General features: G+C 46.4%; 1 protein-coding gene across 3 annotated transcripts in view; it reads left to right on the top strand.

The window, feature by feature from the left end:
- The window catches only part of NME9 (NME/NM23 family member 9), a 592,734-nt gene that overhangs the window by 119,986 nt on the left and 447,000 nt on the right, over positions 1 to 25,748 (top strand). For all 3 annotated transcript variants that reach the window (XM_085648664.1, XM_085648665.1, XM_085648663.1), the window contains one exon: positions 13,888 to 13,991. In XM_085648664.1, coding sequence (XP_085504790.1) covers positions 13,888 to 13,991 — 104 coding nt within the window. The remainder of the gene's footprint in view (positions 1 to 13,887; positions 13,992 to 25,748) is intronic.

Below are 25,748 nucleotides of genomic sequence, written 5' to 3'. Positions count from 1 at the left end.
ATAAACCATACCTAAAGGAGTCCTGATCTGTCAGCTGTGGCATATGTGCAGCCTAGTTCAGGCAACGCAGTCTTTCTAATATCAGAACGTGTTCTTGTTGCACATCCCCAAGTGCTCTGGTCCTACTGGGGTCATCTGTCACCTGGGTTTCCAAGTCCAGGCGTGTGTGTTCTACCCTAGTGATGTACATATTAAGCAGTTGCCTCATGTTTCCTTGCACACCCAAGCAGTGTCCTCGAGTAGTCACTTTGAAGGCATCCCTTTCAATCAAGTATTCCGTTATCGCTGATCCATGGGATTCACTGAAGGGGGGTCCTCCAGCATTGCGGGCTGTAAGCGCCAGGTAGGTATGGGGGGAGGGTCGACTGCCCACTTTAGCTGCAATATTTTTGGATTGTGATCAGAGTGTGTATGTCCCATATAGTCTACACGTGGGATAGAGGGAAGTAACAAAGTCACATCCACCAGTCTGTCAATGCAAACATGTGGTGGATGTGGAAGTGGAGTGGAGAAAAAGGAATACACTCTCGTATCCGGGTTACAAAAACACCATATGTCGACCAGCTGCCAATGTTGAAGCCAATCATGAAACGCCTGTGCATTGGCGGTCGCAGGGGTGCGGGGCAGTGAAGGAAAGGAGTGATCCAGGGTGGTATCTAGAACACTGTTAAAATTCCCCCCTTTAGTCATGGCATATTGCTCCAGCCAGATAATGTGTTTGAAAGTACATACAAAAGGGTGGTCTGATCAGAGTTTTGGGGCATAAACAGAACCCAGGAGAATGGAACGGCCATCAAGCCTGCCCTTCACTTTGACGTACCAGCTTTCTGGTTCTAGTAGTATGTCATCAGCCACAAATAGGGTCTCAGGTGTGAGCCACAGTAGCACTCCCCTGGTGTAAGTAGAATAGTTGGTAGCAAAGACCTGTCCATGCCAGTGTCTCTGCAGCGTAGTGATTTCTGTGTGTATGAGGCGAGTCTTCTGTAACAATGCCATATGTGTGGAGTTGCGCTTCAGGTAAGTGTAGACTGAATTGCAGCACAAAGGTGTATGCATGCACCTCACATTCCATGTGAGTTTGTTAAAGTGGGTCATGTATGGTAGGATGTGTTTCCCACTCTCTGGGCATTTTGCAGTTAATAGCGAGGGTATAGTGGTATAAACTGTTAATAGTGACTGCCTGTAGGGGAAAGCTAGGCCATGAGGAGTCGTGAGTTATAACTGAAAGAATGCAAACCAATAACATGAAAACGTGAATAGAGCAGAGGCACAACATGTTTCCACCCAAACAGTTCAATAAACTCAGCAAAAGCTAAGCAGACAATGAGGGTGCGCCCTGTACAATTGAGGATGGACTCGCAAGAACCCATACATACATCAGGTCATAAAATATCTACACACTGAGTCAAATATCAATAAAATGGAGGTTTCCTAGAGTTGGGCCAGGTGACAGTTACATGACGATGAAACCTCTCCTCTGTGAAAGAAAGACAAATTGATTACATTTTAGGAGGGGAGGACATGTCAGATCGCATCCTGCGGTCTTGGTGGGAATATCAGGCATTAGCAATCAGGCAGTCTTGGTGTCAGATAATGTCCTCAGCCGTTTGCAGCGTGACTTCAGGTGTGGCTGTTGAGTCCGCCCGAGAAGGTCATGTAGACGTGGAGCCATCGTTGCTGATTGACTTATCAAAGTCATCGTCACCAGCTCTGAGCCCTGGATGTGATTGCATATTGCTGCAGCACTCTGCAAAGCCTGATGCTATTCCAAAATGACTTGTTGTAAGTCAGGTGCATTCATCAGTTGAGAAGAGTGCCATGGTTGGGGACGTCGGCCACTCCGTCCCAGAGCCGCCCTGCCAAGGGTCTCGGCATCAGTCCATAATGACTGTTCTGTAGTTCGAGACCCATTGTGCCCGCGCATCCTCTGGAGAACTGAAGAAGTGTGTTTTTACCTCTGCTGCCACCCTCAGTCACGCCAAAAAGAGAGCATATCAAATGTCAAGGTCACTGAGGCGGCGCTTCACTACTAAAAAGGAGCTTTGTTGTTTTTGCACTGTAATCTGGGAAACACATTATCTTACCGTTATCCACCATGATCTCTTGCAGCTTTCGTGTCTCACGCAATATGACATCCCTGTCACAGTAGTGTAAGAGTCAGAACAAAAATGGCCTGGGGTTGGAGCCCAAGGGTGGCCGGCATGCTGGAACACTGTGAGCATGCTACACTGAGAAAAACTGCAAAAAAGTTTCCTGAGGTAATGGCTGTCGCAACCATTGTTCCATGTAAGCGACGGCATCTGATCCCTCCGCTTCCTCCAGTAAACCCACCACTCGTACATTGTTTCGACGTGAGCGGCCCTCCGCATCCTCCATGCAGCGCTCCAGGACCTCCACTCGTTCTGCCATCATGTGCATTGAAGAGTGAAGTTCACAAGTACTAGGCTGAAGCTCAACGATGGTCAACTCAGCGGTATGGACCTTGTCCGCATGTAGCAGCGTCAGATCCGCCATCACTGCATCTATTTTGCTATCCAGTGATGTCCACGTGGTCTCAAGCGTGGTACAAATTCTCTCCACAGTTGCAAGAACAGTCTAACTTGTCGCTAATGGCCAGTGGGGGAGTAGCACTATCTGAGGACCCAACACCACTCAGCAGGTGATCGTGATCCACGGAGGGTCACTTCGCTTCAATAGTCCACTCGAACCTAAAACGGTGCCGCCACGTGGGGGCTGCTTTCCAGTGGCCAATAAAGTGAGGAATGTGGCAGCACAAGCAGCACCAAAGGTCCGGGAACGTAGCAGCAGCTATTACACACATAAATAGTTCAGGGTCCATTAATGCTATGTTGGAGGAGGGTGTGTAATGTCTGTTACTGAGTGAGCCCCAGTGGCGCTCCTACCATGGTGCAGCAGATATTATTCCAGCAAGTAGGTAGAGGACCCGCTTACCAGTAACAGCCAAGTCCCCTAGAAGTGTTAGTATGAGCAGCTCAGTAGGTGTACAGGATGGCAAAAAATACAAGGTGTTCCGAAAGGAACATCCTTGGGTAGCAGCATGGGTGGTTGCAGCCAGTCATAGATTGTTGCACTGCAGCAGTTCATAAAGGACCGCTGCTGCCATCATAGTCAACATGCAGATTTACCCTTTCCAAATACAGTAATGATGGCCAAGGGGCGACTGGATACGTGGCACATGTGTCCATTTCGGAGAGGCTGGAAGCTCAGAGAATAAGAACGCCCGGCATTAGAGGCCAGTGCACCCTGTCAATGGCGCATCGCTTGCCACCTCCTTGGTTTCATCGCAGCCTGCTTCCAGCAATGGCAGGCAGCTGGCAGGTCCCTTCTGACCGTTGTACTTTGTCCCTGCTTCCCTCTGCAGTAGTAGCTCCAGGCAGCGGCAGCAGCATGGACAGGAAGTCTGGGTAGGCAGTTCAGCAATCGGTGATGGCGGGTTCCAGATAAGGTAACAGTCGGATAAATTGGGGAGCAGCAGAGCTCACGCAAAGACTTCCAGCTGATGGCTGCTCAAGCCACGCCCCCTACATCTATGTCTACCATAACACACATTTGCCTTGTCTGAGCTGAGACTCTTGGGAATTGTAGTCCTTGCAAAAGGCAGACGCACGTTTACCATGTCTGTGCTAGGACTTATGGGCATTGTGGTCTTAGCTGAAAAAGCCTAACAAGTGGGAACCCAAATAGGTCCTTTCAATCATTACTGTTCCAAAAAAGTCCAAAATCGCCTATTATCCAGAAATTAGTGACCGTCGCCCCCTAAATAAATGGAAGCCATCCATCTGGGTTGTTGTTATCTAAAAAGAATGTGTAGGCAGTCCACCATAATAACCAAAACAGATATGGACAAAGTATCAAAGGGCAATGCTGTCCAAGGACCACATCAATCAAGTCTGATCCACGGTATGTCATCATTATAACCCAATATATGTGTTTCAACCTATAAACCCAACGCTGTTCTCTAAGAAAGAGATTTTATTTTAGATCAGATCTCCGAGGCAGGTTTTCAGGTTTATCAATCACTGTCCTAAAAAAAAACATTTCTCCATGATTTTTCCTGAGGAAATGCCCCGTCATGATAGTGTTTTTCTGTTGGCCTCTGATTGTGCTCCTATGTGCCATTATTCTTATCTTTATTTTGTGTGTGGTCATCCCTATGTAGCGAAGCCAACACGGACAGATAATCAAATAGATGACGCCACTGGTATTGCAATTGCTGTAATGCCATATTTCCCAGGGTCTCTGAAGATCCAAGTCAATCTCTGTGTCATGTCCCATGAGTTTGAACATACTGTAAAACCCACAAGGAAAGTGGCCCCTTACTTTCAGGAGTGCCCACAGTGTCCCTTGGTTATTCTTAATTTTATTCTTGGTGCATGTATGTCTCAGTAACTGACAGTAATGATTGAAGGGGCATATTTGGGGTTGCCTTTTTTGGCTAAGACCACAATGTCCATAAGTCCTAGCACAGACACAATATGTGTGTCAACGATTTGCAGGGACCACAATTCCCATGAGCTTCTGCTCAGATGTGGCAAATATAATGACTTGTGTAGAGACAACTTTATTAGGGGCTGCACAGACAGTCCGCGTTGTCTCCTCGAACCAGACAGACTCCTTTGGCAGGACAGCGGACCTGGAAATGTTGGAGTCCACTCTGTATATTTTGTGACACTTGTGTTTGATTTTGAGTCCATGAGCAGCAATTGACTCAGGCCACGATTTCCGCACAATGAATGACTATATGTCAGCAGTGATTTGACTGCGTTTGCAGTGGCTAAGCATTGGTATATTACTCATGCATGAATCACATATCTTGCTTGCAATGGTGACTATTCAAGTTTCTTGACTGAGGATATTTAGTGAAATACTGTTTTCAATAAATTGATGAATAGATATTCTAGAATGATTACACAAAGGAACAAACACGTTGTTGAGAATGTCTTTTTGACAGACACAGAGCACCATGGAAGAACTTTGAGGGCACTTATTAGATTTCGTGTTTTGGTTAAGGTGCCTGCCAAATACGTAACATACTTTTACAGTTTTCAACATCTAGCTGCAAAAAGAAAATATTATTGTGTAAATACTTGACATTATGAAAAGTCTGGTGCACATATTGACCCTGTGTCCTTATTCATGTACAAGTGAAACATGTTTTGCTGAAAAAGGTTCTTTGTGTCTGTAAGACTTTCACCTTAATCCCTACTTTTAGCCCTGTGACAATGCTGTGTTAGAGATTGTGAAACTGAGGCCTGAAACCCAAAGTTTGTGGGTAAGGACATACATACATTTTTGATATACAGCTATGATGAATGTGGTTCACACAGCTTTCTTTCACATGTAATGATTGTGAACGAACACAATGTGCATGATGAGCATAAACACCCACTCTTTTGTGGCACACACATGCATGCTCATGTCATGGAAATGAACCTATACTGAAGTCTCATGTTTTTCTCTTTTCATTTGATTTCTTCTTTTAGGTGACAACAACGGTGAACGGTGAACACATCCACATTCAAAGTGACCAGAGACCCTTTCTTACTATTGATTTTTTTGTCTTTTGTCACAGACCTTTTCTGCAGAGTGATATTGAAGCCTTTATCTTCCTGAAGAATGGCATACAACTCATAGCAGGATATTGAGATTGGCAGAAACATGTTGACCCCTTTATAACTACTGTGTTGAAGTCCTATCACCTTTACTATTCTGTTGATATATTCCTTACAGAGACTCAATAACGATTACACTTAATACACAAAGAGGTATTGTTAACCTGCATACTGAATACATTACATTTTGCCAATCCCATCCACTACCTTGCAACTCACATAGGGCATACTTGAAAACAAAAAACCTTAAGAGCTCCTCCCTTTTAGGGATATGTAGCCCAAAGCACTGACCTTTGGGAAGTGGTGTGAGGAAGAACCCTATGAAGAAGCATGTCACCTATAGGTGGGTGAGTGTTTTTGTTATTAAAATAAAGCTATTTGTTTGGATGAAGAGACTCTTGATTTGTGACCTATCCAGTCTGACAGGTCCACCTAGATCTGCTGCACTTCTTCTGTGTGCTTGTAGTTGGTTGGGAGCAATGTATCAGTGGTCTTTAAATATTTTCTTATGACCCTTTTTTGTGTTTAGGGAGAGAGAGAGAGAGAGAGAGAGAGAGAATAAACCTTCTACCAGGCCTAAGCCTTCCCTTTTAATACTTATAGGTCACCTCTAAGGTAGGCCCTAAAGGCTCATGTGGAAGGGTGCATGGTATTTACAAAGTAAGACATGTGTTCTTAAGTTTTACATGTCCTGACAGTGAAAAACATCTAAAGTCATTTTTCACTGCTGTAATGCCTATCTCTCCCATAGGTTAGCATGGGATTACTTTATTTCAGTTAAAGTCCTAATTTTAGATTGAGAGAAGATAGAAAAGTGATGTTTACACTCAAAGAATCTTAATTTGAAATCCTCTTTAATGTTAAAGCCAGATTTTAGATTACATTTTTTTTTAAATGGCACTTTTAGAAATTTGCCATTTTCCTGTCCAAAGTTTCTAGGACTTATCTGGGAGTTTCCACCTCCCTGGGCTGCCTGAGCCTGCTAATGGATCCACCATCAAATATGTGCATTGAGCCCAGACAGTGAACAGGGGGATCTGGGTTAGCTGAGAGAGGATCTTCCTGGCAGGATGACAGGGGGAGGAGATGTACACTGCCCTGATTGTATTTTAAAGGACCTTGCCCACAGCACACACAAAGGACCCTGACACCAGGCTTATCCTGCCTTTTCTTACCCTAGACAGTTTGGAGCCAAACTGAGGGGAAGGGTAAGAACTGACCGGAACCAGCTTTCTGTCTAGGCCAGGGAGTTCCCCAAACAAAGGCTGACACCATGTATAAAAACAGGACCATGAGAACCACTCCTAAGAACACTCCTGGACCTGTGGGAGATTCAGAAGAAGGACTGCCTTGCTGCCAGAAGGACTGTCTTGCTGCTTGAAAAACTGCCTTGCTGTTCGAAGAAGAAAGATTGGACCTGCTTGCCTTGATAACAGGCAGCCCAGAGTGACTCCAAAGGTCAGTTTACTAAACTCCTGTGTGAGCTACAGGGACACAACAAGCTTCCAGGGGGCCTATCTGCAACTACTCAGCTGACCAGCTGCAACTGGACCTGCCTGGACCTCTCTGATTCCTGCTGCTGGCCTCTGCTGGATTGAGTCCTGATCCCCTACGTCCTGGACCCTTTCTTGGCATCAGTGAAGAAAAAGTTGAAATTCTGACGTTTGGGCTTTTTGCAACAGCGAATGGGGCCCGTATAATGCCGGATCTGGTGGCTTAGTGGACTAATGCATCCACTGCAGGGGCCCGCGTTCAACCGTATGGTCACAGGTTCAAATACCAGCAGGTCCACTCAGCCTTTCATCCTTCTGAGGTCGATAAAATGAGGAACAATGAGTTTGGTAACAATAAACATCTTTTATTCAGTGCCAAGATACCCTTGGGTGAATGTGCGCTCTACAAATACACGTTATGTTATGTTTGCACCAAACTCTGGCGCCTGAGACAACCGCCAACACAAAGCTCCAGTGAGACCTGCTCTTTGCACCGTCAATGACCGATCGCAACGACCAGCAACACAAATCATGCTGACAGCAACCATCTGCAACGATCAACCAACATGAGGCTCCAGCAAGCAGCCTCCTCCAATGCACAAGGAACTCTACCAACCTGCGCCCCATCACGGTTGGCCTCAACTTGTGACTTTCCTCCAGTCTAGCGAGACCAGATAACCCCAAGTGGCATTTTTTGTTGTGTTTTCACTTTATTGTTATTTGTGTGCTGCATAAGTACTTTACATATTGTTTCTACGTTTAATGTTACTGTTTTAGTGCCAATTTACCAGAGGGTTAAGCACAGGTTAATTTAGTGACGTCTGTGGATCATTCTGCCAAGGATGCGGTTGTTGCCGGAGTAGGGATTCCACCCCTCTCAACCAATAGCCCAATTTCTTACACTCCTAGACAGCAGCATTAGCCCATGCAACCCCCCTGCATGACTGTCTCATATGGACAGCTGGCTGTGTTCAGCATGTAGAGAGGGAGCCATCTGGGTGGTTGTGGGGGAGCAGTGATGAATGAGGATACCTGCTTCTCACCAGGTTTGTTCTGTCTCTCAGGTGATTAAGAGGAGACTGGAGATGAAGTTCCATGGGAGGAATGAGTAGGGAGATTGTACAGAGGCATCTGTTAGTTGAGGGCTGAGTGGAGATGTTTGTTGCATAGGAGGAACAAGCATCCATGGCCTCTTAGCTAATGGCTAGGTACTACGGTTAGGAAAAACACTGCTGCCTGGCTGTGAAGTGGCCTTCTTGATGATGTTCTTTTTGGGGCACCAAATATGCCCTCCTTGTCATCTATGCCATCCTTCTCATCTTCTTATCGAGCAGTGCTGACCACTGACATTGTTGTTTGGAGAAGGACTGGATTCTCTCCTTGGATTGGCCACCATCCTCTGCTTTTAGATAGTTCTGCATCATCATTCGATGCAACGTCCCCAGTGCCTGTAAGAAGAAGGTTATTATCACCATATGTGCAAAAAACATTATAAAATTAAGGGTTAGTCTAGGAATGCGATTATTATATCCCAACAATGTGAACTCGCCAGCTCCAGCCACAGAGCTTTGAGTCTTTGAGATTTCATGTTTCTTTATAGTTGGTGTTGCCAAAGTATCTCCAGATCCAGCAGCTAGAGAGATATAAATTATGTATAACAAATATTACCCTTCGATAGAATTCATCAGGAGCAGAAATCCTGACACATTAGACATACATACAAGAAAGGAAAAACAAATAACACCAATCAACAGACTTTTAATATGTGATATACTTTTAAAATAGACCTAAGGGACTTATTGAATTGATTGATGATGAAATACAAAGGTAAAGAACATAGGATCCCAGACTTGCCTGACTGATGGATGGAACAGGGCCATATAGCTGCAGAATGAATTTCCCCTGATGTCATTGGTGCTGATGGTGTGAAGGTGAATTCTAAGGACTGTATGACAGAAACTGACAGGAGAAAGGGAGACATACATACAGGAGAAAACCTCCCAAGATCATACAAGAAGGTGCCATCTAAAGGGTTGAAATGCTCTTTTTGAGACACACAAAGGATCCTCTCTTGCAAGTTAAGTCAAGGCCTAACAGATATCTTCATGTGCTATCCTTACATTTGTACGTCTAGGTGCCACTTGTTAAAAAAATATATAATATCAAACACAAAATAATAAAATTTTGTGCATGGGCCAGTAGGGATCTGTGACAAAAGACATCCAAAGGCAAAAGAGCAGTCATTTAAATTAGCTGTCTCTAACAGCCATCTGCTTTTTGGTGCCAGTCCAGGTGATTGCCCCCTTCTAGGAGCAGAAACCATAGTAGCATAAGGCTGCCAGTGACAGGTGGTGGGTGTAACAACATTACAGATAATCAAAAGGATTTTTTTTTAATATGACTATATAAGAGTGTAACTATCAAGGTTACATTTGACTACAATTAAAAGACATTCAAAAACATTGTCAAATCTATGGTTAGGATTTAACTAGATAAGTGATAGAAATAGCTATAGTGTGTTAGTAAGATTGGTAGCATTAGGATATACAGTTGTGTATCTACGGAGGAGGGCATTGCAAAACCTGCCCTTCAGCTGTTGCAATGACTCCTGCCTCAGCCAAAGCTACCACTTGATTTGAAAGAGTTGCTGTATGAAAGAATTTTGAAATAAAAGATTATATAATATGTAGTAATTGATAGGCGTTGTGTTAGAGAGTGTTTATGAGTAGTGCATATGTGATAAACAATACAGTTATGAGTAAAGGACAGATATGGGTTAGTGATTGTAAGTTTGCTTTTGGTGAGAGAGAGAGAAAGGACAGAGGTCTTTAGAATCTTACCTGCCACAACATTAATGTTGTTTAAAAGAGGCAGCCCATATAGCAGTTGAAAGGGTGCATTGGGGAGAGTACAGCCTTCCAGAGGAAGGTGGAACAGAGGCAGAATACAGTTGGCCCTCGAAGCAGAACTTCATCCAAATGAATCCTGGAGAACTCTTTCACCTGCCTCCACTCATCTTGCCCCCAACGGTGCGGGCCTCCTCCCTCAATATGTTGACAGGGTCTGGCATCTCCTGACAGAAGGCTGCCTTTTGTGCTCCACTGAAGGAGAAGGAGCCCATGCAGTTGTAGTATTTGACAGCAAACATGACTACAAGGGCAGTCTCCTCATTGAAACTTGAGCAGGGTAGTCTGCTTGCATCTGCCTGAGTGTCAGCAAGACGAAGAGGAAGAAAAGCAGATCCTCTGGTGTGGGCAGTATTTATGTTGTCGCAAGGGAATGGTCTGTAGGATTGTTTTCCTTCTTCTCCTTGGGTCCTGGGCTCTCATGGTCTCATTACTACTCTTTGATATCTGTTGTAAATACTAATGAAGACCAGATGATAGGAAAGGAACATTACCTTACTTGCAAAGCAGTCCACCATCATAGGTATCATCATCATATTCATAACTGTTGTTGGACTTGGCCCTTTTTGCAGTGTCATCCCTGATTTTTTTGCCTTCCTCCTATATTTGTTCTGACCTGTTGTTGGCTGTTTTATGACTCTGGGCACTTTACCACTGCTGATCAGTGCTAAAGTGCAAATGCTCTCCCTATTGTAAATTAATGTATGAATTAGTGATTCCATGATTGGTTGGTTTGGTTTACCTGTCAGACCCTAGTACAGTGCACCAGGAGTGCCCAGGGCTTGTAAATCCAAATGCTGCTGGTGGGCTTGCAGCACTGGTTGTGCCACCCACAGAAGCAGCCTGTAAAAGTGTGCCTAAGGTCTGCCAGTGCAGAGCCTACGTGCAGTCTGGTACTGTCATGCTGACTGGGCAAGGGCACCCACTTGCCAGTCCCTAAACCTTCCCTTTTCTTCATATCAGACACCCCTATGGTAGGCCCAAGGGCAGGGTGCAATGTAAGGATAAGGTAGGACATGCCCTGGTGTGTGTGGCATGTTCTAATAGTGAATTACAGCCATTTTCTTTTTTCACTATTGCACGGCTACCTGTTCTCCATAGCCCAGAATGGTCAGTTTGGTTATTACATTTTATAATCCTAACTGACTTAGGGAACATGGTAGAAATTCGAATTTAGTTTGCCTGAACTCAGAATGATAAAATACATCTTTTAGTGAGGTGGGTTTTAACATTCTGTGTTTGAAAATACCACTTTTAGAAAGTAGGTATTTTCTTGTCTAACCATCCAAACCTGCCTCTGCTAGGCTGTGTATTCCTTGTCTGGAGTTTGAGTGACAGGGCTGGGGAATTCCAGGAGACAGGGTGAGGTGACCCAGTGGGGAATAGAGAGATCTGCATCTAGATGGGAGGGAGGAGTTGCACCTGCGACCTGAATAGGGCTGTGCCTTCCCTCCACAATGCTGGCTCCACCCCCTGTGGTGTATCTGATGTCTCTACCCTGCACTCTGAAAGGAAAGAAGGAGTCAGGTAAACAAAGTGCTCCAAGACTGACCAGAACCGTTTTGAACAAAGCAAAGGCCCCTCTGCCCTTAGAGGACAAAGGATTTTGGGGTATAAGTATTGGGACCCTGATCCCAAGAATTTAGATCACTTTGGGAAAACAAGAAGAAACCTCTGCTGAGGAGAGGAACCAAGAAGAGACTGAGGAGAGACTATCCCTGAAACTGGGGGATTGGCCTGCAGGGGTTGCCTACTGCCAAAGAGAGGAGAAAGGAACTTTGTGTTTACTTTTGCTCAACTTGTGAAGGATCTCCAGGGGCTTGGAAAAGAGCTTGCCTCCTGCTGAAGTCTCAGGAACAACAGACTTCACCTCCCAGCTCCCCAGAGTTCTTTGGAAGTGCCTTCTGCTGTTTTGGGCCTTCTGAGGAACTGCGTGTCGCAAGGAGCTGGAAGCGCGACTCAAGAAGGAGAAACGTGCCGCCATCAGAGCTGTTGTCGTCGCATCGCGTAAAGTGTGTCGCCGCTGCAGCTGTCGCATCGAGCGGAAGTGTCTCGCAACGTCGAAGAAGCGTGTCGCCATCGCAGCCATCGTAGCTGACGCATTGCACCGCATCAAGAGAAGTGTCTCGCATCGAGGAAGAAGCGTGTCGCCATTGCAGCCATCGTAGCTGATGCATTGCACCACATCAAGAAAAGCGCCTCGCATCCACGGAGAAGCGTGCCACCGTCAGAGCCCGTTGTCGTCGCATCGCGTAAAGTGTGTCGCCACTGCAAGCTGTCGCATAGAACGGAAGTGTCTCGCAATGTCGGAGAAGAGTGTCGCCGCCAAAGCTGCTGTCGTCGCATCACGTAAATTGTGTCACCGCTGCAGCTGACGCATCGAATCGAGTCTTCTCACAACATCGGAGAAGCGTGCCGCATCTGGAAGATCTTCACGTCTTTATTTCTTTGCACCAAAATCTTCATCGCATCAACATCGTTGCAACACTTTCGTTGCCCTGCGTGTCGCATCTAAAGGTACATTGACTTAAAGTGTTGCATTAAAGAACTAAAGAGAACTAAGCTAAATTCTACCATCTTAAAGTAACAGTATTGTGGATTTTTGTCGTTTAATGGTCTTGTGGTAAATCTATATAAAGAATACTTATTTTTTTATATAAAACCTGTTTGGTGTCCATCTGTAGTGTTGTCACTTGATTACTGTATGTGTTCACAAATGCTTTACACACTGCCTCTGAGATAAGCCTGTCTGCTCGTGGCAAGCTAGCAAGGGGATGAGCAGGGGTTATTTTAGGAGTGTACCCCCTTTACCCTGACTAGAAGCGAGGGTCCCTATTTGTCACAAGTGCATACCTGTGCCAACTAGAGACCCCCCAAGTCTAACAACTGTGTACCTCACATCCCTTATGTTCAGAGGATATTTTATGTTTCTGCCAAGTCGCCTTCAGATTAGAACTGCTATTTTTGCAGGGCACTCTAAGAGGTCTCTGCCAGTGGAAGATCTAAGCTTAAACTAAACAGGTCGATGTCTTGCTTTGTCTCGAGGATTTCAGCTGGAATATTTAATCTTTTAATTAAGAACAAAGGGAAAAATGAATGTTTTTCAAGTGTATTTTGGGATCAACTGACCTGCAGGATGTATTATATGATTTATGAACTTGATAAAGTTACCCGGGATAGAGAATTGAAATGCCAGGTACATAACTTTTCTTTCTTTTCTAAAAAAAAATATTTTTATTGATTGTATTACATTGGTATTCTAATACATAACAAATAAGCAGCAGTTAACATTGTGTGCCTCATCGAAACGACATCTGTTAACATCTTTACAATTTTTCAGTAATTACATAACGGTAAGATCACTTAAATCGATTAACATACTGGCTAGTTGGATAGACATTGACCCATTTTTTGGGTGTTTGGGCTTGCACCCCCTCCATCAATATACCATTTGTTCCAGAAGGTACATAACGTTATCTCCTCTTACTCCTGCTGATCTCTCATTCTTCCCCACCCAGTGTTGTTTCCTGTGCCCCATGGTTCCTGCTGCTACATGTCTTCTTCCTCATACGTCATATATTTTATGGGTTTTTTCACATGTGCCTTACTTTAGGTGGTGTCCTGTCCTCTTTGCATGCTTCCTTAAGCATTGCTCTGTCAGATTATATACCATATTTCTTGCTCGCCTATACCCTGTTCTCCTTCTTACTCTCATGGGGGCATGTACAGACTAAATGTGGACTGTTGTATTGTTTATCATCATGATTGCTTTTAGTTACATTTTGACAATTGTTTTAATTTTAAGAATAGAAGAAAGTTGATTTTTGACTAAGCAATCTGTCTCTTTCCTGGCAGTTGTAGATGCATACCAAGCATGGTGCGGTCCCTGTAAGACCGTGGTCAGCCTCTTCAGGAAAATAAAGAATGAGCTGGGGGACGACCTGCTTCAGTTTGCTGTGGTAAGATCAAAAAATATTACATTGAAAAATCACAATAAAAAGTTTCCAGTCTGAGAAGCTTAAGAAAGAAGGCCTCAAACCTAACATTCACATTTCATGATGTGGAGTCAAGTATGTAAATACAGCAGCATTCGCCAGTTTTACAGATTTATCTGGCTGTAAACTGTAAATCCTGGAAATATGCCTGCATGTCAACCATCAGAGCACAGTGTTATGACAATTACATAAAAAGGATGCTATAAAAATGGCTTTTTAATACATTAGTGACCTATGTCTCTGCTGCAATATTCTCTAAAGAATATTTAATATCTCCAGATTGCTATTGGCGCTAGGATATAGCAATGATAATGATTTTGAGGAAAATGTAGCTAAAAAACCGGAACAGATCTTTGGGATTCTTGAAAATAACAATGAAATTAGTTAACATATATATGCTACATTTTTATACCATATAAATTATATTAATGTTATCATATCAACAATAAGATTGTGTTCATGTGTTAATAATGGGGGGATCTTAATAAATATATTGGCTGTTTGATTACATAGATGTTAGAAAATAGGTTTGCAGTGTTGTGGCTACAATCAAAATTTGAAGGAAATGAGAGAATTAAAATGTATTGAAAGTTAAAGAATGGTTACAGAACTAATATTGTTTTCTTTATTAAAAAGTACTTAAAAGTTAAGGTTGCAATTAAACTGTATCTTAACATGGTTGATTATTTCTATAAATCTATATGTCTATATCTATAGCTATGTATATAAATATATAGATACTTTTATGTACAATGTAGCTATGTATATTGTCATGGCTGCCGCAAATAGACAGATGTAGCCATGACCCAACCGAAAATTCTCATGCAGGATGTGGTCTAGTTTTTCTAATCGCAACCTTTGCGTCAGGTAGACATTCACAACCCGGAAGACCGTGTAACTCGTGGTCTCAGCGACAAGAGCCCCACTTTAACCATCGGATTAAGGGACGGCCTCCGTGGATGTTCCCTGCCCACATTCTGTCCATCACTACTTGCTTGGAGAATCCTTTGGGTGGGCTGCTGAATGATACACTGTCCCCTGGTTGCCCAGCCTCACGCTGATGAATATGTAGACCACCAGATCTTGCAGAGCCACTACTATCAAAGCCCAGAGCGGTAAGGGGGCAGACCACTCCATCGGCCACAGATCTCCCCAGCAACTAACCTCCTACTCCTACTTCATAGCCCCCCATCACTGAAGATTTCCTACAACAGTTTCTTCGGTAAACCAAGGATGAAGTCACCACAATCTGAGCGGACATCAAAGGCTACCTCTATGACTTATAGAGAGACATCACAGGCATTATCTCCTGCCTGACGGACATCAAAGCCATGCTCAGCTGAGCTCCACACAGCAGAACATCGCATTCTAATCTTAGAGGAGCAGTGTGAAGCCCTGGCCCTCAAACAAGAGGATCTCAAAAATAGGTCTAGAAGAAACAATATTCAAATCAGAGAATTACCTTGCAGCGCAGATGGCAGCAACATCACTGGCTATGTCTAGAAACTGCTTTAACACTTCCGAAACCGGCCCGGGGACATTAAGGCTGCAATCGTAGGACCTACCCTGGATGCAAACGTACGGAGAGTCCTCCGGACATTGTTACCAAGGTGCATTTCTTCAGTGAGAAAGAGAAAATTATGACTCGGCTCACGCCATGGACTGCGTGCTAAAGGAGGGCCATACACGGGTTTTTTTTCCAGGACATTGCCCTTTCTACACTGCAGTGCCACCACCAAATATGCAGAATAACAGAGCACCTCTGACCTAACAATGTCTCCTACCAGTGAGGCCACCCTTCAGACTCATTTTCACCTGGCAGGGACCAGAGACACCAGGTATGATTCACCAAGGAGTGCTGCTGAGTCTTGGGTCTCAACGAAACGTATGATAATTGTCCCGAGAGGGCCGAACAAAAGGAAGGATCTACACCCAGTTGACAATGACAAAATCCAAAGAAAACTTGCATGATCAGCTCCCCTACCACAGATAAAATTCTGCAGGTAAAACTGGACATTCTCAGAGCAGTGCAGCACCTCAAAGTGGCCACCCCAGAGGATGGCATCCCAGAGGATCTAGAGAACAATTGAGATCCCCAAACCGAGATGAGATCCTTACTGGACCGACCAGGGGCTCCACAGGTTGGTGTGGTTGGTTTGGGTGGGGACTGGAGGGAGAGGGGCTTTACCCAACCAGTAGACGATGACCTACTTCTCCAGGGACTTGCTCTCTTTGGGCCGATTCACAGAACTAATCTGAGATAAAATCCTAAACTTACTACTTTTGGTATTCACAGAAGGCATTTAGTAGTAGTAAAGTTAGGACTCCTAACTTTACTACTACTAAACTGAGACAAAATCCTAAACTCACCACTACCTTTCCTAATACTATATGCCTTCTGTGAATACCAAAAGTAGTAAATTTAGGATTTTATCTCAGTTTAGTAGTAGTAAAGTTAGGAGTCCTAACTTTACTGCTACTAAATGCCTTCTGTGAATACCAAAAGTAGTAAGTTTAGGTTTTTATCTCAGATTAGTTCTGGGACTCGGCCCCTATGTGTTTTTCTGTATCAATGTTTTGGTTGTTGTTGATGTTGGGAGTGGTCATTTCTGGGAATATGGGAACTCCACGATTCTTTACAACTTCTTACACTGGTGACTCACACAGTACACATTCCCCATCCCTGCGAAACATTGCTGACCTCTCTGGCTCACTTGCCCCTATGAGCGTCCATTGCATCATTCCCAATGTCCCTAGTTACAGTACTTCCACTTCTCATTAAGGCTCTCAGCCCCCCGGCTAAATGCCTGGCAATCCTCCAACTACTTTGTGAATTGGAGTCTGACATCTGCTTACTCCAGTAAAACACACCAGCTGGCTTCTGACACCAGCATATTACATTCCAAATTCTTCCCCTAACAGTTCTTTGCCTTGGCAAAGACTAAAACAGCATGAGGTTGCAATCCTGGACAGGCGCTCCATAGAGGGCAGGTAATCTCAGTTCACCTGGGTTTAGGAAGGCAGAGCACACAAGCTGGTCTTCAATGTAGGGTCACTACCAAACACATACATAAATACATGAACAAATAATAATAAAAAAAAGAATAAGTTATGACTTACCTGCCTCTGCGTCCTCCGTCTTGCTCTTTTTCCGCTCTTCGACTGGTGCACATTGCGCAGGCTCCCAAATGCCAATCCCAGCGTTTCTCTCATGCTGGGAATTGTATTCCCAGCATAAGAGGAGCACTGGGATTGGTCTGAGCAGCCTGGTTTGCTGCTCAGACAGTGCCTGGGGGCCTGTGGCTTTTCTCCATCCAGCTGTACAACACAGCTGGGTGGAGAAAGGCTAATACGGCTGGCCAAACCCTCATGCGCACTTAGCAATGCCCACAACTCCTCCTCTTCCTGAAGCTCAGAATGGCCTGGCCCCGCCCCACCCTGTGACTTGGCTACCTAAAAGAGGCAACAGTGAATCAAAAATATGATAATAAAATAATGTTATTGTCATTTTAAATTTCACTGTTGCCTCCGCTTGGTAGCAGCAGTGGGGCGACGCTCCTCCGCCATATCGAAGTAGCCACCCCTGCTTACTATCTACTTTCTAGTAAATAAAATTAAAACCCAAACTAAAGCACTTGATTACAATTAAATCTATACAATATTTCTTAAAAACAACAATTTAAAAAAGGGATAACTTTTCCCAGACAATTTTAACATCTTTACAAGCGTACCTTTCATATTGTTTTCCTCATCACACCTTATTCAAGTCCTCACAATCATTCACTTCTAACCAGTCTATAACAATCTGCTAATCTCTCACCCAATGAAACTCACTCTCAAGGAAATCTTAAAGTAGTATTGAAATGTTGTCTAACGTTCATTCTAACTTTGCTTGTGGAAAGGCATTAAATGAGGAGGCACATAATCGGACCCTCGAGTCTTGACATTAAATCTGCCCTGTCACATTGTTTGCAGCTTTCACATCTAGGGTGAGGTCGTGAGCATTGCATGTGATGTGGCAGTTGTCTGAAGAAAGAAAGAGGAGACTTTACTCACTTTTAAAGAAAATTGATTAATCCGACCTATGCCCAAATATGAAGAAAAGGAATAACAACACTAACTGTGCCGAATAAACGTGTTGACAGCTGTGGGGCTACTACACATCCTACTATATCCTCCATGGCTGTCACTTCCTCCATAGTCCTAATACGGAGGAAGTGACAGCCATAGAGGATATAGTAGACAATAGGCAAAGGTATTTGTGGATGTCTTTGATAAGAGGTGCATTCAATAAGAACAAATACAATTCTGTGTTACACAGAGTGCACTGAAATTGATATGGGAATTGGAGAAAGCCAGGCAACAGCAATTGGTGAAAGTTGAGGTCCCTAGTTGAATGCAATTGGAACTAAGAATTTGAACTATGCCTTTTAAAAAAAAAAAAGAAAAACTTTCTTTTTCGAGTTTAAACAGATCAATAAGCATAAAGGCACATATGTTAATACCAAGATACACTCAAATGACAAGTAAGCGTTAAAGCATTGCATGTGATGAACAACAGACTAAGGGCCTGATTAAGATTTTGGCGATGGGATATCTCGTCCGCACAGTGGTGGCCAACGCAATTAAGAGGTGGTGGGCAGGTGGATGGGGTGAGGGGGAGCGCGGAACAGGGAATGCCGGGGGGGGGTAATAAAAAACAAAAAACACTTACCGTAACCTGCTGGCCGCTTCCAATCTCGCACTGCGCCTCAGTGAACTTCTTGTACCAGCAGGCACTGGGGCAGTGTCACAGACTCCCATCCAATCCCCTGTGCTGCTCTCCTGCTTGAGAGCAGCGTAGGAATTGGCCTGAGAGGGCTGAGAAGACGCTCTGCTCAGGGAGTCTGTCGGGTTTCTCCAGCGCAGGTGCATTGGAGAAACCTAAGTGCGCATGTGTGTTTGGCCGGCCTGAGACCACCAGCCAACCTCACATGTGCACTTAGGAGTGCACATAGCACTCCTCCTCCTCCCTCACATGCCCCGCCCCTCCCTGCACAACCTGGCTCAGAGCCGGCAAATGTAAAATAAAACAATAGTAAAATATTGTTTTTTTAAAAACTTGCTGGCTCTGAGTCAGTGGGGCGACCCTCCTCCGCCATTGCTGAGGAACTGCCCATGCGTCCGCTGTATTACAAGATCCATAGGATATAATGTAATTTGCCGTACTGGATTTTTGTCACTTTTCTGACAGAGTAAACCAGTCCGCCAAGATCGAAATCAGGCCCTAAATTATGCTTCTGCCCTGTCAGTGTCTAATATTATAATTGTCTAGGAATCCTTAAGCATAGACAGCAGTTATCTATATTTACATACTATCCCGGTAGTGATGCGTGACCCCTTATCCTTTCCCACCAAATAAAGAATAGCGTAGGCTTAACAACAAATCAAAACCACAAAACAAACATATAAATCCTACACAGTTGTGTCTGATGTACCTTGAAGATGTTTTTATGAGCAGATGGGAGAAGTCTAATGGGGTCATAAGGAAGCACCGGCCTGGAGGATAAGGCATACAGAATCCAGACGCACCATGGCTAATCAGTTTCCATGCCAAAGTCCCCGGCAGCGGGTTGTCCGGATGGCCCTCAGCTCGACAGTCTACTTAGGATCAATGCAAGGGACACTACCAAATTGCACCTGCACCAGTGACATCTGTGGGTCATAGTCTGAGACTCCAGTGACCAACTCAATCCACAGATCCACAATAGGCTTTCGAGCTACCCTTCTGGACTCCTCCGCACACAGTGCCGTGTCCTCAGCTGCAGACCACTTCTCCGCCCGCCACTGACTGTGGTGGGACCCTGCGGAGATTTCCAGTAATGACCAATGTCTCTGTGGGCTGATCCCCAATGTTAGGTCCAAAAATCTATTACCCACTTTTTTCTCAGGGTTCTGGTTGTATAACCCAAGGAGGCAGATTTCAACCGTGTGAAGCCGGCTGTGGCTTAACGTATGTTCCAGGTCCACTGTGACCTGAAACCTTAAGTGATTTCTATTGGGCAACTCTACACCATGTGGCGAAAGTTTGCGTCGGTCAGGGCATTCCTGGGGCAACTCAAGGCAGTAGTGTGTAACATGACTTCTGATGGATACATCTGCCAGTGGATTCCTCACCTTGTGAATATCCCCTGCGCCAGCATCCCACGGAACTTTTCTTCCCCAGGATTCCACGTCGACGTGGCCGACGTCACAATACACCGGCTCTGCACGCGACTCCGATCGACGTCACCGGAGCCATAAGAAGCCCATGTCGGCGTGATGACGTCAGTTCCCTTTTTTCCGCGCCTTCGACGCGCAACGGTTTTTCTCCAGTGCTACTTTGTAGTTTGGTCGTGTATCTCTCTTTTCTTCGACAATGTCTTCGACTAGGAAGTCGGGCTTTAAGCCCTGTAGGGAGTGTGGAGGCCTGATGTCGATGACGGATCCACACCAGAATTGTTTATGGTGCCTTTCCTCGGAGCATGATATGGAGGAGTGCGGATGCTGTAGGAGCATGAACCCGAAGGCACTTAAGGAAAGGAAGACCAAACTCTTTATGAAGAAGGTTGGTGAAGAGAAAAGAGGGAGGAAGAAGGAGAGATCGAAGAGGGAGTCATCGACTTCGAAGTCGTCGAGGTCGAAGAAACACCATAAGAAGAGTAAACACTCTCGACGTCGATCCTCGAAGTCCAAGAAGTCGAAGTCGAGGTCGAGGTCGGCGTCGTCTCATCGACGTCGGAGCAGAGGTTTGTCTCCTTCTCCTTCTCCTTCGAAGTCGCCGGAAGGTTCTCCTTCGGGAAAGCAGACTCCGACTCAGTCTCCGACGAGGTCTTCGGCTCCGTCTAAGACGTCGACTCCGGTTCGTGTGGAGTCGGATGCTTCTATGCATGAGGAGCAGGAAGAGTCGGTTCCAGCACCTGAAGGTTCGGAGGCTCCAGTGGAGGATATTGCGGAGCCGGAGCCGGAGGCCCCACAAGAGGTTCCTTTGCCTCAGTTCCCGGCCCCAGGTATGGATTCGGCTAATTTCTTGAATGCTATGTATGGCATTTTTAATAGGGCGGCCTACCCATCCGGAGCACCAGCTGGTCCCGTGGGTCCGATGGCCTTTACAATGGGGGTGCCACAGCAGTATGCTCAGGCCCCCTTTATGCCCTTTATGCCGATGGCGCCTTCTTGGTAGTTTCCGGCGCCGCCTGTGGATTCGAGTCGACCTCGGAAGGTTCGGCAGGCTTCGGGGCCTCCTTCGACGCCGAGACTGGTTCCATCGACGCCGAAGCCGACTCCATCGACGCCGAAGCAGACTCCATCGACGTCGAGGCTGACTCCATCTGCGCCGTGTCTGGCGCCATCGACGCCGGTTCCTCTGGTTCCTCCGACGCCGCGTACGGCGTCGCCGACGTCGGTTCCCCGAATCCGGTCGAGGAGGGAAGCCCAGAGGGTGTTGGAGGAAAGAAGATTTCGTGAGGTGGAAGAAGGCGAGTTTGATTCTTCTTCGGACGAGTTCGAGGGCATTGAGGATGCCAGTGGGCTGGATACGACCCCAGAGTGGGAACACGCATCTGCCAGGTCTTCTCCTCCTCATGAGTTGGCTCCCTATCACGTGGTGATTAAGAAAGCAGCAGAGCTTCTGGATTTGCAGCTGCCTTCTGTGGAGTATAAGTCCAACCTACTCACAGAGGTGTTACATTCTTCAACTGCGACATCGGAGCCGTTGCTACCTTTCAATGAGGCCATATTGGAGCCGGTTTTAGAGGTATGGAAGAAGCCCCTTTCTTCTCCTGCAGTGTGTAGGCAGGTGGCAAGGAGGTACAAGGTTGCTCCAGGGGACCCTGACTTTTTATCTTCTCATCTGTCCCCGGACAGTTTGGTTGTGCAGGCTTCTTGCTCCAAGCATGCTTCCGGTGCTTTCCCTCAGTCTCCAGCTGACAGGGAATCCAAAAAAGCTGATCAGGCGGCCAAAAAGACCTTTTCAACAGGAAGCATGGCGTTGAAGTCCACTAATGCTACTTGCCTGCTGGGGCGTTACGTGCATGCTCTTATGGATTCCATTAAGTCCTTGGCCCCAAAGTTGCCTGAAGGGGATAAGTCATCCTTCATGGAGGTTGTAGCTGACACTCAGGCGGCTGCCAGGCAAGTTATCCAGTCAGGATTGGATACTGCGGACTCCGTGGCAAGGATCATGGGGTCGTCTGCTGCAGTAAGAAGGCAGGCTTGGCTCCGTAACTCTGGTTTCTCGGCGGATGTTCAGGCTACTCTGGTCGATCTTCCATTTGATGGTCAGAAGCTGTTTGGGGAGAAGGCGGACTCTGCCCTTCAGCGTTTTAAGGACAGCCGATTGACTGCAATATCTTTGGGTCTGCAAGTGCCACCAAAGGGTTCATCCTTTCGGAAATTTAGGGGCTTTGGGCGATCGTCTTTTCGCTCTTACCGGCAGCCTCAGCAGCAGCAGCAGCAGCAGCAGCAGAATCCCCTCTATAAGTCCTATAGAGGGAGACAAAGGGGTCGGAGAGGTTCTGGACGCAACCCCTCTTCTTCCTCCTCCTCTGCTCCCAATGAGGCCTCAGGGAAGCAGCCCTAGATCCCCCATCCCGGATCATGTAAGACCTGTAGGGGGTCGGGTGTCCTACTTTCTACCGGGTTGGAAATCTGTTACAACCGACCTTTGGGTTTTGAACCTCGTAGAGACTGGGTACGCCCTTCCCTTTCGGGAGTTTCCTCCCCCTTACCCTCCTTGCCAGGGTTATTGCTTGGAGGACCACCTGCTTCTCCTGCAGAAAGAAGTTCTAGCCTTGTTTCAGAAGGGTGCAATAGAGGTGGTTCCGGAGCAGGAAAGGGGTCAGGGATGCTACTCCCGGTATTTTCTGAATCCCAAAAAGGACGGCAGATTGTGTCCAATTCTGGACCTCAGGATCTTGAACTTTTACCTGAAACAGGAGAAGTTCAAGATGCTGACCCTTGCGCAGGTTCTTCAAGCGTTGCAGCAAGGAGAATGGATGGTGTCGCTCGATTTGCAGGACGCGTACTTCCATGTCCCAATCCTGAAGTCGCACAGGAAGTATCTCCGGTTTACGGTTGGGTCGCAACACTACCAATTTGCGGTCCTCCCGTTTGGTCTTACTACCGCACCTCGAGACTTCACCAAGGTGATGGCGGTGGTGGCTGCTCATCTCAGGAGGTCAGGTGTCCCGGTTTTCCCTTACCTGGACGACTGGCTTCTGAAGGCAGAGTCCCCAGAGATGGTGCAGTGCCATCTGCAGGTGACAACTCAGCTGTTGTTCGACTTGGGTTTTTCGATCAATGTGCCCAAATCTCACCTGGTGCCCTCACAACGCAACCTGTTTATAGGGGCAGTACTGGACACTACTGTGTGTCGGGCATTCCCTCCTCCTCAAAGGATTCTCGACATTCAGGAGATGGTCCCTTTCTTCCACAATGGAGCGGTTGTTCCAGTTCTGAAGGTCCTTCGCCTGCTCGGTCTGTTCGCCTCCTGCATTCTGTTGGTCAACCATGCACGCTGGCACATGAGGGCGCTCCAGTGGTGCCTCCGCAGGCAGTGGTATCAGCACAACGGGGATCTCGGGGAGTCGATCAAGATCTCCGGAGAAGCTGCGGCGGATCTGTCTTGGTGGAGCGTGGAGGGCAATCTGTCTCAAGGAAAGCCCTTCCATCTACCTCCATCGGTGGCCACGGTGATAACGGATGCATCCACTTTAGGGTGGGGTGCGCATCTGGGGGATCTGGAGATCAAAGGACTTTGGTCTCCAGAGGAAAGGTTGCTTCATATCAACCTTCTGGAATTGCGGGCGATTCGTTTGGCACTCAAGGCCTTCCTCCCTTCCCTTCGCGGTCGGTCTGTTCAAGTCCTGACGGACAACACGACAGCGATGTGGTATATAAACAAACAGGGAGGAGTAGGATCTCTTTGTCTCTGCAGAGAGGCCCTGCGTCTGTGGTCCTGGGCTCAGGACCATCAGATTTGTCTGATGGCAAATCATCTGGCCGGGGTTCTGAACGTGCGTGCGGACAGTCTCAGTCGGCAGTTCTCCGCCGACCACGAGTGGAGGCTCCATCCGGAGTTGGTTCGTCACGTCTTTCGGACATGGGGGACACCTCGGGTGGATTTGTTTGCCACTTTCGAGAATGCGCACTGCCCGTCATTCTGCAGTCTCCAGTATCCGATGCAGGGGGCGTTGGGGGACGCGTTTCAGTTGAGTTGGAGCTCGCGACTCCTTTACGCGTTTCCTCCTATACCCTTGATTCCTCGGGTTCTGAGGAAGATTCGCCAAGACCGGGCCCAAGTCATATTGGTCGCCCCGGATTGGCCAAGAAGGGTGTGGTACACAGATCTTCTCCACCTCTCCTCGTGCCCTCCGCTCCGTCTCCCTCTGAGGGCAGACCTCCTCTCTCAGTCGGAGGGGCAGGTTCTACACCCCCACCTCCAGAGCTTACACCTTCATGCCTGGAGATTGAACGGGGCAACCTGAGTTCTTTCTCTCTCCCACCTGATGTGGTGGACGTTATTTTATCGGCCAGGCGACACTCCACCAAGTCCATTTACTCCTACAGGTGGTCTAAATTTGTAAAGTGGTGTGGAGAGAGATCCATTGATCCTTTAAAGGCCCGTCTGTCCAATGTGCTCCAGTTTGCTCTTTCCTTGGCTCGCCAGGGTTTTGCTGTGGCCACGGTCAAGGGCTACCTTTCGGCCTTATCGGTATTTCTGTGCCGCCCAGATCAACCTTCGCTATTTAAATCTCCGGTTGTTCTGAGGTTCATCAAGGGCCTTACAAACATGTTTCCTCCTACTCCATTTGTAATGCCTCAGTGGGACCTTAATCTTGTTTTAACCTTTTTAATGGGGTCCCCTTTTGAGCCTCTACATAGTTGTCCTTTGAGGCTGTTGTCATTTAAGGTGGTTTTTCTTGTAGCCATAACCTCGGCAAGGAGGGTGAGTGAGCTTCAAGCTCTTAGTTCCAAACCTCCTTTTCTTACCTTACATGCTGAAAGGATGGTTCTCAGGACCAGGGCTGCTTTCCTGCCAAAAGTTGTTACTCCTTTCCATTTGGGGCAGTCTATTACCCTCCCTGTTTTCTATCCACCCCCTCATCCTTCCAAAGAAGAGGAAAGACTCCATCGCCTTGACCCGAAGAGGGCTATGAGTTTTTATCTGGACAGGACCAAGGACTTTCGTATTGATGACCAGCTTTTTATTGGCTACGTTGGTCGTTCTAAAGGTAAAGCGGTGCACAAGCGCACGCTGTCAAGATGGATAATACTGACCATCAAGATCTGCTACGCCCTGGCTGGTAAGACTCCTCCTGAGGGTATTCGTGCTCACTCTACTAGAGCTAAGTCTTCGACATCTGCTTTGGCCCGGGGTGTTCCTGTGGCAGATATTTGTAAGGCCGCGACTTGGGCCTCCCTCCATACTTTCGCAAAGCATTATTGCTTGGACTCTGAGATGAGGAGGGAGGGCCATTTTGCGCGCTCTGTTTTGCAAGATTTTCTGGTATAAGAAGGTGGACACCCTCCTCCGGGAGTGGGACTGCTGTGGGAATCTATTCACAAGGTGAGGAATCCACTGGCAGATGTATCCATCAGAAGAACAAGTTACTTACCTTCGGTAACGCTTTTTCTGGTGGATACAGTATCTGCCTGTGGATTCCTCACCTACCCACCCGCCTCCCCGTTGTCCACCTTTGT

The sequence above is a fragment of the Triturus cristatus genome, chromosome 3_2, assembly GCF_964204655.1.
Source record: "Triturus cristatus chromosome 3_2, aTriCri1.1, whole genome shotgun sequence".
Lineage (NCBI taxonomy): Eukaryota > Metazoa > Chordata > Amphibia > Caudata > Salamandridae > Triturus > Triturus cristatus.
The sequence above is the reverse complement of the archived record's forward strand: the minus strand, read 5'-3'. Positions and strand labels throughout refer to the sequence as shown.